This window comes from Anabas testudineus, chromosome 16 (genome assembly GCF_900324465.2).
Source record: "Anabas testudineus chromosome 16, fAnaTes1.2, whole genome shotgun sequence".
NCBI lineage: Eukaryota > Metazoa > Chordata > Actinopteri > Anabantiformes > Anabantidae > Anabas > Anabas testudineus.
The window spans coordinates 12,304,241-12,321,457 of record NC_046625.1 but is presented as its reverse complement, the minus strand read 5'-3'; the positions used below and the strand labels follow the sequence as shown (position 1 = coordinate 12,321,457).

At 42.3% G+C, this 17,217-nt stretch overlaps 2 protein-coding genes across 4 annotated transcripts in view; both read left to right on the top strand.

Annotated features, from left to right (window-relative positions):
- nbeal2 (neurobeachin-like 2) overlaps positions 1-5,145 on the top strand; it is a 30,037-nt gene extending 24,892 nt beyond the window's left edge. For all 3 annotated transcript variants that reach the window (XM_026370002.1, XM_026370000.1, XM_026370001.1), the window contains 14 exons: positions 42-172; positions 300-409; positions 510-627; positions 720-817; positions 930-1,043; positions 1,138-1,221; positions 1,354-1,463; positions 1,646-1,818; positions 2,239-2,333; positions 2,438-2,554; positions 3,043-3,204; positions 3,313-3,461; positions 3,553-3,688; positions 3,887-5,145. In XM_026370002.1, coding sequence (XP_026225787.1) covers positions 42-172; positions 300-409; positions 510-627; positions 720-817; positions 930-1,043; positions 1,138-1,221; positions 1,354-1,463; positions 1,646-1,818; positions 2,239-2,333; positions 2,438-2,554; positions 3,043-3,204; positions 3,313-3,461; positions 3,553-3,688; positions 3,887-3,994 — 1,705 coding nt within the window. In that variant the 3' untranslated portion in view covers positions 3,995-5,145. The remainder of the gene's footprint in view (positions 1-41; positions 173-299; positions 410-509; positions 628-719; positions 818-929; positions 1,044-1,137; positions 1,222-1,353; positions 1,464-1,645; positions 1,819-2,238; positions 2,334-2,437; positions 2,555-3,042; positions 3,205-3,312; positions 3,462-3,552; positions 3,689-3,886) is intronic.
- A 3,343-nt stretch (positions 5,146-8,488) lies between these two features.
- On the top strand, positions 8,489-16,504 carry nradd (neurotrophin receptor associated death domain). The gene is made up of 6 exons (XM_026373428.1): positions 8,489-8,897; positions 12,520-12,652; positions 12,841-13,194; positions 13,931-14,156; positions 14,261-14,403; positions 14,721-16,504. Exons 1-6 carry the CDS (start codon positions 8,859-8,861, stop codon positions 15,032-15,034), a joined length of 1,209 nt encoding a protein of 402 aa, XP_026229213.1. The 5' UTR covers positions 8,489-8,858; the 3' UTR covers positions 15,035-16,504.
- Positions 16,505-17,217: the final 713 nt, after the last annotated feature.

Here is a 17,217-nt window from a genome sequence, read left to right as displayed (position 1 = left end):
AGTATTTTCTAGTATCTCATGAATATCTTCTTATTGTTTAGGTTTGACTGTGCAGATAGACAGTTTCACTCGGTGGCAGCAGCCTGGCAGGCTCGCATGGAGAGTCCAGCTGACGTCAAGGAGCTCATCCCAGAGTTTTTCTACTTCCCAGAATTCCTCCAGAACATGAATGGTGAGGTGACTATACCTGCAGTCAAATTGTTTTAAGTCAAGTTAGTCTGGCTTGTTTACTCTTTAGCTGATGCAGCGTTGATGTACTGTAAAGAACCTGTTGCGTGTTTCCTTCCCGTTTGCTGCAGGCTTTGACCTGGGACACCTGCAGATATCTCAGGATCCAGTGACAGATGTTGTGCTGCCCCGCTGGGCCACATCAAGAGAAGATTTTATCAGGAAACACCGAAAAGCTCTGGTGAGTCTGCACATACGGAAGGCACGCTCTTAAAACTCTTGTCTTACAAGGTGCAAAGACAACAACTCAAGATGACTTCTGCTTGTATGTTTGACCCTAGGAATGTGAACACGTGTCCAGTCACCTCCATGAGTGGATTGACTTGATCTTTGGTTGCAAGCAGAGAGGTGAAGAGGCAGTGAAAGCCCTGAATGTCTTCTACTACTGCACCTATGAGGGTAAGGGAATAGCATTGTCTTGCAGCTTTAGGCTTAGTTCTATGATTCTGGTATTCTAGCTTACTGTTGCTTGCTGTTTGGTCTCTCTGCAGGTGCAGTAGATCTCGATGCAATAGCCAATGAGAATGAGCGCAAGGCCCTGGAAGGCATCATCAGCAACTTTGGACAGACACCCTGTCAGCTCCTTAAGGTACCACTCCCAGAATAATTCACAGCCACTTTTCAAGATTTGATTATCAACCACGTTCTGTGATCTTCTGTTGAAAGCAGCAGTTTTATATCACGTTCTTGTCTCCACCCAGGAGCCTCATCCTCCCCGTATGTCAGCTGAGAACGTGTCGAGGCGGCAGGCCCGCCTGGATACTTTGCCCCCAAATATCTTTGAGCAGCTCAAAAAACTCCGGCCATTTGTGGAGGTGTGCCTAAAAATACCTTTAAGTTCCATCATTGTTTCATTATTCTGAATAAATAGATGTTGTGTTGGTGTTTACATGTGTTTGTGTGCTTCAGGTGGTGAGTGACGGCCTTCCTCTAGTTCAGGCAGTGGTACCAAGGAATCAGAATCACTCCTTCATCCAGGGCTCAGATATACTGGTATGGACACTTCAACTTGGGCCAAAGTGACAACTTAAGCACATATGACGAGACATTAACACATGCATTTAGAATAATTAAATAGATTGATCTGTTTTTATATTACAGTAGAACTTTTTTTCTTCTCTCCAGGTGACTGTGAGTTCAAATGGCTTGATCGGGACACACAGCTGGCTGCCATACGACAAAAACATTGCCAACTACTTCACCTTCACTAAGGATCCCACAATGACTAATCCCAAGTGAGAGTCCTCATTTACTACTACTTTGAAGGAATGTTTTATTTTATTTTTTTAATTTAGAAATCTTAAATGCAGTGGGTAAAAATGTTCATGTAGGTTGTACTGTAGCTCACATGTTTAGGCCACAGCTTATTCTCTCTGCTCCTAACTTGCTTTGCTCTTTGACAATGTTTGTGATGCAGGACACAGCGTTTCTTGAGTGGACCTTTCTCTCCCGGGGTGGAGATCAGCGCTCAGGTGCTGGTGGTGTCCAGTGATGGACGTCTTTTGTTCAGTGGAGGTCACTGGGACTGCAGTCTGCGTGTCACTCAACTGGGCAAGGGCAAGCTGGTGGGCAGGATCTGTCGGCACATTGGTGAGCTTTTATTCTTGTATGTATATGTTATCTTTGTTTACACTTTGTGTATATTCACTACTGCTCAAAGGTTTGGGATCACTTGCAAACTTTTCCCAAAGAAAAACACATTTTCATGCAATTCACAAACAATGTTTAACTAACAATTAATCAGATGATTTTTAAAGAATGATTTACATTTTGGCATTTAGGCCTATTATTAAATTATCAATTATTAGTCCTCTGCATCAATCTCCTGCTATAGCTGCTAAATCAAGTTAATCATTTTATAAGGCTAATTGATTATGAGCAAACCTTTTTGCAATTGTGTTGCTCAGCTGAGAACAGTTGTACCAATGGAGCAAACAAGGGAGCATGGCATTCCTTAGGTTAGTTTAGTATCTGAACATCTTTCATGTTATGTTTCTGTGTCCCACAAAGATGTTGTTACGTGTTTGGCGCTGGATCTCTGTGGCATCTACCTCATCTCTGGTTCAAGGGACACCTCCTGTATAGTGTGGCAGGTTCTACAGCAGGTAAACACCTTCAAATCACACTCAAGTGCTTGGACCTTAAAACTACAAGCTGCTGGTAAATCTGTGTCTTAACATGTGGATTCTCCTTTCATTTTGTCCTTCAGGGTGGTTTCTCTAGTGGCCTGTCTCCTCGGCCGGTGCAGGTTCTCAGTGGACATGACCAGGAAGTCACTTGTGTGGCTATCAGCACTGAACTGGACATGGCCGTGTCAGGGTCAAAGGTCAGGGATGCTACCCTGTACCAACATCTGCTATGCATAAAGCACTTTTTTACTTATTCTGAGTCATTTTGTTCATTAATTTGGCCAAAGTAATGAACATATCAAGCAGCATATTGTTAAGTTAAATGCCTATTGTATCTGTGAAGTGTATAGTTTTTTAGTTTTGTCGGTTTGTGCAGTGGTGACAAATGCGATTGGCAAACTGTAATGTGGGTTATTATAAGTGAGAATATAATTTGTACTAGCTGCAGGGAACAACCCCAGTAGTAGTAAAGTGACATATGTAGTTATGGGAACTTTAATTTAATTTATTGTGACTCTCTCTGCTGTCAAATATTCTCACCTTAAGACATGGCATTTTGCCAAATCATAAATAATCTAGGTACAATGTGAAACTGAAAATGCTTTTGTACACTTTTCAATGACATTTTGGTTTACAATAGTGTGATTTTTATCCTTACTGACACACTCACTTTATTTTGTGTTAGGACGGGACAGTCATCGTTCACACTGTCCGACGAGGCCTGTTCCTGCGAACACTGCGGCCTCCCAGTGATAGCTGCGTGCCGGCTCAAATCTCAGCACTCCAGGTGGGCATGGAAGGCCACATTGTGGTACAGACTTCGCTGGATGAACGCTCCAACAGGAAGGTATGTGAATGCATTAAATACAATGTATATGCAAGCACAGGGGATGACACGCACTCAATAAAGTTTCTCAGCCTGCTTATGCCAGTATTCAAATACTTATTCCTACAGGGGAAGTACTCAATTCATGTCTACTCCGTAAACGGATGTCTGCTGGCTTCCTTCACCATGGAGGAGCAGGTGACTGCTGTCCACCTGGTGTCTGAATATGTCATTCTGGGCACTATGCAGGGCAGCCTGCACATACAAGATTTATACAGGTAAAGACATGAATAAACTTATGCTAATTTTTATACAAAGCTTTAAATCCTGTGTGAAGAACTCAAGTCATACATTTTCCTTGTTCAACAGCCTTGATTCCCTGATAACACCCCTGGCTTTGAAGGTTCCCGTGAGGAGTGTGTCAGTCACAAAAGAGTGCAGCCACGTCCTAGTGGGACTGGAGGATGGGAAGTTAATTGTGGTGGGGGCAGGGAAGCCAGAGGAGGTGAGAACCAGGACATAAAGTGTTTGTGGCATGCAGGAGTGGGGCGTTTGTGTGTGTGAGTGTGTGAAGGGATGGTAATCATATGCTAAGCACTAGTTGAAAAGCAGTTTTTTTCTGATGATAATTCGGTGTCTTTAGTCCGACGTCTCAGTTTTAGCCCTGAAGTGAAGATTAACATGTTTTCCCTCCTCGTCTCAGGTTCGCTCGGGACAATTCTCTCGTCGCCTGTGGGGCTCCACACGTCGCATCTCTCAGGTGTCATCAGGAGAAACTGAGTACAACCCTACTGGGAATGCCGGCAAATAAGATAAGAACTAGTGGAGGAACTCTGAGGACTCTGTAGATGGCAGATAGCTGCACCACAAAACTCAACAAGGCCTTCCTTCTTTTACTAGCTGGGAAACTCTCCTCCTCAGCCACTATTCACTGAGCACTTTTTTTATTCTTGAGTGATTTCATGTTTTATTGTGTTTTTTTTTTTTCCTTTACATTTTGTTGTACTGTTTTTAATCAGCAGCATTCCAAAGAGTGGCCTTGTTTTGTGCATGGAGAAGAGTTCCTTTTTAAGGTTGTGAACTCTCAGTGGACTGCATTTACACTGGTTTGTATTTCAGGGGAGTGACTCACTCTGATGCTGTGAAATACCCTGGGCTCCGGGTTTTTGGGTCTTTTATTGTCAGAGGCACAGCTGGGTTTCTTGTGCTGTTGAATGTCCCACAGCCATTGTTTGGAAATGGCACCTTCCTAAAACTCCTGGAAACTTGAAAAACTACAGTCGACGTTGCTTGAGATTTTCATATTGCAATACTGGTGAATACCACAAGAGGGTTGACTTTGTAAAGAAAGACACTGGCTGCGACTGGTCTCCTGTGAACCAATGCTGTGTTACGATTTTTATCACCCAACATCAGGATTTGCTGACACTTGCACCATAATACCACAGTGTAAACTCTGCTTTCCTTTGAGCTCTAAGCAATGTAAAACTGTTACAATTAAAGCAATACCCGCTTTAATGGTCCAGTATGTGAAATACATTCACTTTTTAACAGGATTGCGGACGTTGGATGCAGTAAAAGAGGAGCGTGTTCGCTTGCCTTACACACAGAGGAGTAAACGACTTTGCAGATGATTATGAACAAGTCTTGTTATTGTTCTGTTCATGACTGTATCCTGTTTTATTTGATCTGAAAAGTGCCTTTTTAGCTTTTGTCTTGAGCCATGTGTAAACACTGAATTCCAATCATCAAATTCTATGTAAGCCCACTATAAGTCAGGTTTTTATCCCTGTTGTTCAGATTTAAACACGGTTTCTACTCTACTATGACTCACATGTGTATAAGATGTTGTTACTGAACTCAGTAAACTGTATGTGCTGGATGCACTTACTTGTCTGTACTGGTATCATACATCATTTCTTCAGTGCTGAAAGCATCTGAAAACACGATGACTTAGAAACACGTGAGCAGAAAGTCTGTGAGTGAGCTTCAGAAGAATTCATTTCCTGCCAGCTTTTTTTTTTTTTTTGTTTGACTGTGGTTGGAACAGACTAGTTGTTATGCAGTGTCATGATGGGAGAGAGACAAAGGGAACTATTTGGGAGAATGCAATACCCACATTGTATACAACATTGTGCACACATACAAATTACCTAGTACTTGCAAGTGATGCTCAGAATAACCCTAAGTGGAAGCACGGGGAAAAGAAACTATATTCAAAATGTGGTTTGCTCATGAATTTATCTAATTTCTTCACAAACTAGTGCAATAAGTCAGTTCAAAATCACATATTATGCAACCATAAGACAAGAGTCCATCTTTTTTGCATATGTGGTTGTTCAAATACACATTTAGTTTGTTACTGCGTGTACTGAAATCAGTTTATGTAATACCGGCCTGTTTTGTTAAGGGTCTAATATTTTACTTTACTATGCAGTTATTCTGAGGGACTTTGATTTAAGTTCATTTTTAATCCATTGAGGACAGAATAATAGGATTTTTACAGGCTCTCTAGTCATAGCCCTCTGTTAAAAGGTAGGTTTAAGTTTTGCTGTATATAATGTAATTTGATTATTACTAGATTTTTCCTCAGTTAGGATCAGTATGATCATGCAAAAGGCATCCATAAAGGCCAACACTCCCTTAAATGTGGACTGGATTAGATTCAGCTTCTCCTCAACCCGAATGATTTGGCATTTGTATCATCTTGGAAGATGTTGAAATTTTCAATTTATTTATTTTTAATCAAGCAGCCTGTGCTCTTTGTAACGTCAACATAAGGACCGGAACCGGGATTGTCCGTTTTCTCTCTCCCACTTCACCTCGCGCTGCTCTTTTTTCAAATTGCCCTAATTTGGACAATAAACGTGGCTGCACATTTATATTCAGGAATCCTCTTTTTTGTGAACCCACAGCCCATATCCTGAGGATGATTGCCCATTACTGACAACTGAGTTCTGCTTCTTGTGTGAACCACATCAGGAAGGAAACGGATCTGCTGCCACAATGTAGATCATCTAGGTCCTCTACTGTAATCCCAGCCTTGCATGCGTTTGTGATGTTAACCCTATTGGAGTTGAAAAGGTCATGGTGAGCAATGGCACATTTACTCGAAGAGGCTTTGATCTTCTGGTGGGCCGAACATCCTGTCAGTGTGCCCGTAAACACCTCTGGGAGTACAATTCAGTGGCGTAGGGAGGGGGGAGATGGGTGATAAAGCCGGCTTGGAGACCTCCAGTCAAATACAAACCACAAAATAGTGAATAAGGAAGGTAGAGTAGGAGGAGATGAAGGGGGATGCAGTCACTCTGATGTGGTCCTGTTGACAATGGTGGGAGGGGTTGACACCTCACTCTTGGTTATTGGCAGCATCTCCGTCTGACCTCTGCAGACCTGAGGGCAGGCTGAAGGAATGGATTTCGTGAAATGCTACAATTTTGGTGCTGTTTAACTTGTTCCTGCCAACAACCGCAACAACCCTCAAACAGGCCTCCGTAAACGACCTCAGCCCTCCACCTTCTCTCCCTCTCTGCACCCTTTCTTCTGGGCCTGTAGACGACAATATCTTTTTTTTTTTTTTTTTATAGCTGTCTTATCATTCTCACTCTTGTATAACCACAGAGGTACTCGTCTTACAGATAAAGAATCTGTGTCCCCAGACAAAAACTGCTTTGTAAGAGCAAAAACATCAAATAATGAAAAATTTACACATCTGCATAAAATGATAATATTTAAAAAACAGGAAGATCTTAAAAATAAACAAAACTTATGAGTTATTTTGAATTACTATGATATTTATTTGCAGTATAATGATTGACCTTTGCATATTTTTAAGGCAAGGCAGTTTTATTTGTGTAGCACTAAAAGTGCTTTAAACAGCCAATGAAATGCATTAAAATAAAATGACAAATCACAAACCTCGAACAGAAACAACTAAATTAAGACCACTCAGACTTTCTGCGTGTATGAATGTCCCAAGAAAAATCTTTATGAGACTGAAAAATAGCTTGACGTTTAATCAGAGCGGAGACATCCTCTCTGTCTCCCCCTCGTCCCCCAGCAGGCTTTGAAGTGCAAGGAGCTTTGTATCTGAGAGATCTCTTCCATTTGTTTTCCGCTGACGTCTCCAGGCCCCCTGCCATGCATTCACTAGAATTTACAAGGTGTGTAATTTACCCTGTGTTGATTTTCTAATCTTTTGAATTGCTGACATCAAACATGTGCTCTTTCTTAAGTGCTTCTTGTTTGATTCACATGCTCTCTTTTGTTAGAGATAACAACAGATGACAGCTTGTAATCCCCTACCTTTTTTTAATTCACAATATTTTAAGTCACAATAGAAAATTTAGTGGAAATGTTCTTTTTTTTATTTTTATTTTGTTATATTTTGTTACAGGGATAATTTAATGAATGGAGCTCAGCCTGTGGCTCTAGCTCAAAGCACTGGAAGAAATCCTTACGCTTAAAGCTACAGTATGTAAAATACTTAAAATACTAGAAACATCCTCCAAAACGTATCTTATTGTGAGGTGCTGTCCTGACACCCAGACTCAATGAATGACACCATCAGCAGTGTTAATGTGCATATTACCTTTTAGATTTTAACTGTTGAGCATTTTTATCCACTACAGCAACTCAAAAGTCTTGATCTGTTAAGAAGCTGATTTTTAATTCCTATATATACATAGAGTGGATTTAATAAAAGGTGCAACAATTTCCTTTGAATTATAGTGGTGTGAAAGGAGGAAAGGGGATTTTTTATATTTAAGAAACTTTAAAAGGATTTAAAAAAGTGCTTTTTAACTGGAAAAACTCCAGTAAAGTACAAGAAAAATTACTTTCAATGTGTAGTTGTGTAGGCTACAGTACTGCAGTAAATATACTCATGATACAGTGGACCAATCATATGTTTACTTATGTTTTTATATGTTATAATTATTCACTATTGGACATTTAGATGTCCACATATTACTATATACTGCTTAGTTAAGTCTTTATGTGGCCTGCACAGAAAAATCCTAACTCTTCAGATCTGCACATGTGAGGTCCACGACATATATTGCCTCCAGCAGGTAGGTGAGGGTACAGGTACAGTATTTCCACCATGTAACACCCTCATCACACACATACAGGAACACCGTCAGTGTAGATTACACTTCTCCATTACTTTATTGTTCCCAACAGTCGGTTCGTGTGGATGCAGCCAATCACGGAGCCACTTTGAAAGCTGAGTAGGTGGGAGGAGGAAAAGCTCGGGGGAGCGCGCAGGAGCTCTTTTTTTTTTTTTCCTCCCTCATCTGTTGCGGAGCTGCAGGAGAAGGGGCAGTCCGAGGGCAACATCCAGAGAGCTGAAACAGAAGAAACTTTGTGCAAAGCTTCCGCAGGATCGGCAGGAAAACGCGATGAAACAAGCAAACGCGTCTGCTGCGTCGTTACTGGGAGAATCCGAGGATTACGCAGCCTGAATGTGAAGCCCCGCTTCCTCATGCGTAAAAGCGTCTGGTGGCTGGACTATGACTGAGCTCTCCTGTCTGCCCTAAGCGACACCTTTTATGAGAAGTTTTTGGTTACACTTAAAAAAAATTAGCACTTTTTTTTTTCGCGCTTTTTGAGGACTGAAGATAAAAATAAAAAATAAAAAAGGAAAAGCTCCTGAGACGCACCGATCTGAAGTCATGACACTGTTCGTCATCTGCGCGCTCCTGCTGTTGAAAGTAAGCAACTGTTCATTACTGCTTTACTAATATGATCATTCATTCTTTCCTCATCTCTAAAAGCCTTTATGACCTGTTCATATCTAATGTCACACTCTTTATTATTCCACCGTCTGCCTTTGTAATCTATAACCACTGAGGTCACTTTCACACTATTGTTCTCAAAGGAAACATGTTTTACACCACACAGCCCCTTTGGATCGGGTCTGTCTCTGTCTCTGTCTCTGGGCCCTTGTTGGTGAATGTGTTAGTTGTTTTTCTGCAGTTGGTAAGTTACAGTGGAAAAGTAAAGGGGACGCATCTGATTAAAGCTCATCCGGCCTTTCTTTTAAAGTCACTCATGACTACACAAGGGGAAATCCCTCCATTCCCAACACTGCTAAGGTAAAGCTGGTTTCTCAGGGACACATCCTGGACTGTGGCCTAACTACTACACACCTACTTAACTCCAGTGACACAAAACATTCAAGAAACTCTGCGGAGAACTGCTCTCCAACTGGGAAGTTTCCTGCTCACGACACTTCTCATTTTCCCACCATGTGCAGCAGCAGCTAGAATCATCCAGACAGTTTGAAGCATCAGACAACAAGAGCCAAACACGGGAGCACACTATTTACCAAGATTACGCACCTACATGGTAATAAATGATATATTTTATGGACAAATTATAGTTTGTGTGGTGTTTGATAGTATATTATTAAGCCGGGATCAGTGTGAAAAGAAGGCCGCTGTCTCCACGGCTGCAGACAATAATTTGACACTCATATACCTCAAGAAGCCCATGGGGCTTGTAGTCCTGTCTGGACATGCTCTTCTCAGTCAAAGCACTTTTGTTAGCTCAAAGTGTTTAGATAAAACTTTCTAACTGCTCTTAGAAATATGTGTATCTCTCTCCCTTATTATGCAGGGATTCATCTTTGACATCTAAGATTTCCCCTTGTTTTGCAAACAGTTAAATATGTTGATCCAGCCTGAAGGAAAAGTTATCATTTGGGCCGTCAAATCAGTACTCAGGGATTTAGTGCAGTATTTTTACAGTATGTGAGCACACACACCTCACGTTATTCTACAGTTAACTCTTCTTGCATTGCTCATAGTTTACTGTACATGTTGCCGCATTTGTTGCTTAAGGCAGTTCTTGGTGAAATTGTGGCCAAGCCTTCAGTATTGCTGGGCTCTGGATATCCGGAGCAGAGCAATTATCTTCATTTTTTCCCAGTTTGTGGTGTGTGTGTGTGTGTGTGTGTGTGTGTGTGTGTATGAGGGGGGTAGTTCAGTTTGTTACCACAGTCATTTGAATTTCCATAGAGTAGTTAAGCTGATTTATTTGGGGAGCAGAGTTTAGGCTCATTAAGAAATTTGAACCACTTCTGAACTCTTTGGTGAGAGTTGAAAATTAGTAGCTTAATAGTTAACGGAGTCAACTTGGTGCTGCCGTGTTTGATTTAGGATTACACTGTTGGTTGAGCGTTCTGCCTGCAAAAACAGAGATGCATGTGCTTTAATTTTCCACTTATGCTCCCTGTATGCTAATCATAGTAATCAGTGCTGATGGGGTGTGCAGCAACTTTCCCTCAGCTCGGGCTGTCTCTGCTGGAAGACCCCTGTCTGTTGCCATCACAGCCACATTGTGAAACCTCACGGGTCAGTGTGTTCATGGGGAGAGTGGGAGCATCATTTTGTGTGTTTATTTTCACACAGATTAGCTTAACTGTAGAAGCTCCAGCCAAGGCTCACTTCAAAATGGCATAGAAAAAAGTTTCCGGCAATGAGTAGACTGACATGAAGTGTGTGTGTGTGTGTGTTTGTGTGTGTGTGTGTGTGTGTGTTTGTGTGTGATCCGTGATGACTGAGTGACTCCGGCAGCCGTGGAGTTGAGAGCCCCATTGAAAGCAGTGCTCCTCGGTGGTCCGTCTGTTCTCACTGGGGAATCCCTTCATCTTGCAACTTCTTACCTAAATGGGAAAAACAACTGTGGCCCCCTGCAGCTCTGCTGTCCCCAATGCAACATGCAGAATACGACTGAATGCAAATAATGATTAATCTAGAATTTAAAAGTGGAACCATTTCTAATAATTTAGTTTGAATTAACAGAATAATATAGGATTCTGATTCATTACAGTATTAAGTTAAATGACTGCATTACGGGAAAACCATATATAGTACTGTTGCAAAGTGTACAGTAAATAATGACTTAGTCATTCCTCTACTGAGTAGATCACTGTTCCCTCTCTCCTCCATCGGGGATTGGACTAAATATTTCATTGTACACTAGATGCCAGTGCCAAGCTTTTGACAGTTCACGCTCTGAGCTTAGCTGCCCCTCCATGCAGGCCTGGAGAGCTGCAGCAGCCCAGAACCAAACCAGGCCCTATAAAGTCCAGACAGAAGTCCATCTGGAGTTAAAAATGAAACAGAGCCACTGTCGCCAAATATTTATCAAAGTGAAGATTAAGGGCTAAAAGTTTAGTTAGTGTTAGTGGAGAAGCTCCATCTGTCACATGGAGAGGACCAAGTTATACTGTAGTGGTCCAGTCTGCAAACATCCTACTGGTTCCTGCCTGCTGGATCCTACCACCCCGACACACTAGGACCCTCTGCTCTGGTATTCAGATATCATCAGGCTCCTCTGTAAGCACCGCAGTAAAACTGGATGTTGTCTTTGGACCGAGGCGAGCTTGATTTCAAAGCTTTTCCTCCTGTAGTATCAGCATGGAGCGACTCTGCGTTTTGTGTCTGGGGGCGCTGTGTATGCATGTGTTGCTGGTGGGCTTTTTGTTGGAGGCTCCACAGGTTCACACATGTTGCTTGTGTTTCTTGGCAGACTTCAGAGACAAAAGAGAGACGTAAGCGGGTTGTTTAGCTGTTGCTTTTCCAATTTGCAGGAGGTTAGTTGTTAGACATCTGTTTGCTGTTGTCAGCCCCCGGGGAGAGTGGACCAATCTCCCTTAAATGTGTGCATGTTTAAGATGCCATTGTTCAGAGCCTGGAGTAGGGGAGTTAGTGAAATACTGACCTTCATACACACCTGCAGGGCTTGGCAACTTCAAAGGCCCCCTCTCACCCAAACACACACGTGCATGCTGAGCAGCCTTGGTTAACTGACACCCTCGCCTGGGGCGGGAATCATCACCTTTCTATAACTCCTCCTCCTTTTGTTATGTCAAGAAATAAACATGCATACAGTGTATTCACACACAGCTACACATTATCATTCACACTGACTTGGAATGAGTGGGAGGGTAGGAGCTCCTTTTACATCTTCCTTCCTCCGTCTCTAAGTGTTTTCCTTTACCCCTCTGTGCCTTACTCTTTCCACTGGTCTAAAGCCATCTGATTAAAGCCAGCCACTCCTGTAAGGCACCAACCCTGCTGCACAAGCCATTAGGAATGTCTGCTCTATCCCTCATGTCATAACTCAAGCTGGGCTCTCCTCTACCCACTTACAGATAAGACCTCTGAGCACTTTAGGTTGAAAACTGAGGCCGACAGAAAGATAAAAAGACCATTTTCAGTTTAACCAGCTCCCTGTTTTTTAACTGCACAGGAGTGGGGTGTAGTAGTATATGAGATGCACGTGGTATTTCTTTAAAACTAAACTAAAATCCTTTATTTCCTAAAGGTTAATCCTGGAGATGCCTGTGCCAGTAAGCAGTTCACTGAATCAGGGCAGTGTTGCAGTCTGTGTCCTGCTGGCTTCGGAGTGGAGGTTCCGTGTGGGAAAGAGGACACTAAGTGCACACCATGCCCACAGGGTAAGCAATTATACTCTAATGTTACTGCACCAATATACAGTATGTTTTACCTGCCTTATCATCATCTCTGCCATCTACCCAAGACACTGGAAGACATTAGACGCCACTGCTTCTCGTCATTGCTATTGATATTTGTGAGAGAAACTGTTTATTTAGTCGGACACTTATTTTGAAATTTTGTTTCCCAGGAACATATTCCCCATCTGAAGGCCTCGACCGTTGTCGCCCCTGCGCCAGGTGCCCGTCTGGCGTCCCCATGTTGGCGCCTTGCTCTGGCAAACAGGACACACAATGCGACTGTGACAGCGGTTTCTTCTTTTTGAGCAACCACGGCCTGTGCGCACCTTGCTCCAAATGCAACCGTGGTTACGGTGCAGTCGCACAGTGTAGCCCTCAGCAAAATACGGTGTGCCAGATCTGCGGGCCGGGAACATATTCTGAAGAGCATCTTAGCATGAAACCCTGTCAAACCTGCACGCAGTGTTCTGACAGTGAGGTGGAGATCCGAGCCTGTATGCCCAACTCTGACACACTCTGCATGGGTGAGTTGTAAAGAAGACTAAATTACAGCTAAATTACATTTACCTATAGTTGGTTACAGAGTGGATATGGATCTTTTAATCGGATTCGCTGACAGCTTTATCCTTCAAAGATTTAATGCATGGAAGACAGTAATAGTAAAAGATAAAAGAATGGGGTCAAGTGAGGGGTCAGAGAGTGGGAGGGTCTGTGAGAGTACAAGGACATGTGGCCAGCACCTGCATCCACACCTCATCTGAACACTCTGTAACACTCCAAGACTGGAAACACGAGGAGTTAAAGAGTCCACTTAAGTGCTCTAGTCCAATTGGTATGAGCCTGACAGGTCTTTAGGTTAACTGCCCCCAGGAACATGAAGGGCAAGGGGAGGCTGCTGACCCTGACAACTAGTCTGCTTGCTCCCAAATGGCTACACTCGCTCTCCAGGAGTAAGGTCGTCCGTACACTCTCTGAGTCCATATGTCATGACTGCTTGACCCCGCGGAGGTCAACACAGTACCTTGTAGTGTTTGATCCCAAAATAGGCAGACCACAGGGGGGAGAACGAGGCTGGAAGGAGGAGCAATGAATGGTTTCAACTCTCCAGGGGACCAGGATGACTGAGGCTATCATTACATCAGGCTTACAGGCTTCTGTGGAAATATTCCTGGCACCAGTTTATGCAGGCCAAATGTGTTTCTGACGTGCAGATGCGGTGATACGGTCTCTAACGCGTCTTCTTTTCACAACTTTTAATAGATAAGACGCTGCATATTCTGTCTCGTCCTGCTGAGTCCGATGGGTCCCGCGATCCTTCTCGCTCTCCGGGTGTAGAGGAGGTGACCGAGAATCAGGAAGCCAGCCCTGCCCCTGGAACCCCCAAGTTTACCCCGGAGGATGAGGGTGGCAGCAACAACATTCTGGCTTACGTGTCTGTTCTGGCCGCCGTGGTGCTGGGTCTGCTTATTTACGTGGCTTATAAATGGTGAGTTCTCTCTAAAGATAAGTCCCGGTCCTTAAATGGATGTAATACTGATTAGGAGCTCTTTTTGGCCTTTTAACTGACTATGTCTTCCTGTGCTGTCTCAGCTGGAGGTCATGCAAACAGAAAAAGGCTCTTTCTAAGGCCCGTGCAGCTGAGTTGGGAACATCTCTAGAGGGAGAGAAGCTCCAGAGTGACAGTGGTGTTTTCCTGGACTCTCACAGCCTGCAGGATAACCAGACCAACAAAGGTACAATTTTAAACTAAGTAGACATTTCTGAGGCTTCACAAGATATGTTAACAAGGTTTTTCCAAAACTTTGATCTATTAACTCATTATGCTGAAAGGCACTTAATGTCTGCATCACTGTTCAGACAGACGAGATCAAAGGTGATGAAGAAATGTAACTAACTGTAATCACATTACTCAATAATCGTAAATAGTTCGACTTGGACTGGTTTTAGGGATTGTATTAGAGCTGATGAGATTTTCGAAAGAGGTAAATTAATTTGATGTAGCCGCATAAAAAAGCCAAATGTTAAGCTAACTTAGTTTCTGCTTCCATAGGTACTAAGAGGGACAGCAAGCAGGACAATCGGCTATACATCAACCTACCCCCCCACAGACAGGAAGAGGTGGAGCGCCTCCTGCAGGAAGGAGGGGGCCGGGGCTGGAGGCAGCTGGGCGTAGCACTTGGCTACGAACCTGAACAGCTGGACCTGTTTGGGCACGGAGAGGCCCCCGCTCACACGCTTCTCTCCAACTGGGCCCAGAAAGAAGGCTCCACTCTGGGACTGCTGTTTTCGGCACTGGTCCGCATCGAGCGGCCTGACGTGGTAACGGTTCTTAACTGCCCCACGCAGGGTGTTTCTGTGGTCTGATAGATTGTCAGCCACACATAAGACACTAGACCCGAGTGAAGAACTTTGATTGACATGACAAGGGAGGCACTCTGATACCAACGCCTGTCACCGTTGGAGGCTGTCACTGATGGTTCTTATCGCTTTCTTGGACACTTAGTAGTAGTTTTTATGAAGACCACCAAATATTCTCACAACACTTTACCCCAATTTATGTTACATTTAAAATGTATGTCTGCAATGTTACTTCTGTTACCAGAGAAAATGAACAGTATTCTTCTGTTCTGGTTAAGCCTCATTGCCCTGCAAAATAGAAACAATGAAACCCAGTCACATAATTGGTTTAGGCCTTCAATTACATCCATATACACTGTAATAAGTACATTTGCAATATCATTTACATGCACAAAAATCCAGGTTACTCAGTATTTGGTGAGGAAACAATGTTTACACATGTTGCATGAGTGTGATTATTCTAAAGCCACTGTTTACATATTATTTAGACCACAGTTAGATTTATACTCTGCCCCATCTAAAAAATATTCCTTCCTCATTCACTATTGTAAACAAATACGGTTGGATTAGATCACCATGTTTCTAGTCTGGCAAGCCTTATTTTATGAATCACAACTTCAGAAACCACTACGGTATTGCAGTTGATTTTTGCCAAAAGGACATGGTTTTGTCCAACAACACTGCTTTCCAGTATGATGTGACTTTCCCCATTTGGGATCATTTCTGTGCACATGTACAGACTCCAAGAAGCCCAGTTTAGGGTTTACATGGCCAAATGGTCAGATTTTTCCAGTTGAATTTCAGGGTTAGAACTTCTTAACCACCCCCATCATGCTTGCATTTGCTATAATCTTTGTAAGAACATTTCAGCTCATAGATAGGAACCTTCTCACGAGGCTGTTTTTTAAAACGTGTCGTTGTTTTGTTTTCTCCCATTCTATTTCTGATGCAGCCACTAAGTAGACTTGGCATTAATGTACACTGAGGATATGTTACGCCGCAGTGATGTGTCAAATCTCATCAAAAGATGTGAAAATGAAGCATTCTGTGGATTAAAAAACCTGACATCTTTCTTAGCTCTTCCCAATAATCATATATGATTGTAAATATCTTAAATATGGATTTTTTTCATAGGTCTTGGCCTAAATTGAGGTTGTTTATGAATGGTGAAGTCTGAATTTGTTCTTCTTAAATTGGAAAACAAAAACACAGCTCTATTTCTCATGTTAGATGAAATTCCAAAGACACTGTTAACATCAATGCAAAGTGTCTAACTTGCCATCTTGCATTTGTATTTATTTCATCGCCATGTCATGTCTAAAGGATATCTATGAGACGTATGGACATCTGTGGTGCATAGTTGAACTATGCAATTGTCTCCGCTTTTTTTTTTTACGCCAGCCACGAGTGGTTTTGTGTATATATTTCCTAATGCTATGCCTCAATGTTTTTGTAAGAGTTTTATTCATTTAATAAATAATTTTGATAAGTCACTGCTCTTATGATGTAATAGGCTGAAGAGTAAGTCAGAAATTTGATTCCAGGTTCATAAAGAGTAAATCTGCAATGATTTGGGAATACATGCTCAGTTACTTTAAAGAAAACAACAACCAAACAAGAAGACGATTAAGTAACAAAATTTTATACATATATTTTAGCTTATGTATTGTTTATAATGTGGATACTGTGTTTTATGCCTTTGTACAGTAGTTCTACAAACACCAAAGTAAAAGTAGTTTAATTCACCAAATGTAAAAGTACACCGTTTACAAAAATAAGATAATTATTGCTTAGCTGGACTTAAACCAATGTCCTACAGACTCATCTGTCACTTCTGTAGTAAACGCACTAGTATGTAAGTCTGGATATATTTGTATTATACTCTCCCTTATCAGTGGATTTATACTATATCATATCTAAAAGGCAAAGGGACATACTTTAAGAGGCATTTAATAATTTACAATGAAATCCTAAATTATTAAATAATTGGTTTGGATGAGGGGTTTAAGACCACTATTCTGAAGCCTTCTCTTACTGGCTAAGGTACAGTCTGATTTCTGCTCCCACTCTGCTCTGAACTCAAATCTGTTAATGATCTCCTTGCCTTCAGTTTTAAGTGGGAGCAGGCATCCTGCATGGCCTAGGGCAGCATTACATGCCGTCACACACTCCAGACGGGACTGCTTAAC

Bases quoted from the DNA above. Each gene is read 5' to 3' on its own strand.
- nradd (XM_026373428.1), top strand. From the start codon at position 8,859: ATGACACTGTTCGTCATCTGCGCGCTCCTGCTGTTGAAA. The intron at 8,898-12,519 runs GTAAGCAACTGT...TATTTCCTAAAG, and splicing joins GCGCGCTCCTGCTGTTGAAA to GTTAATCCTGGAGATGCCTG. The intron at 14,157-14,260 runs GTGAGTTCTCTC...GTGCTGTCTCAG, and splicing joins ATTTACGTGGCTTATAAATG to CTGGAGGTCATGCAAACAGA.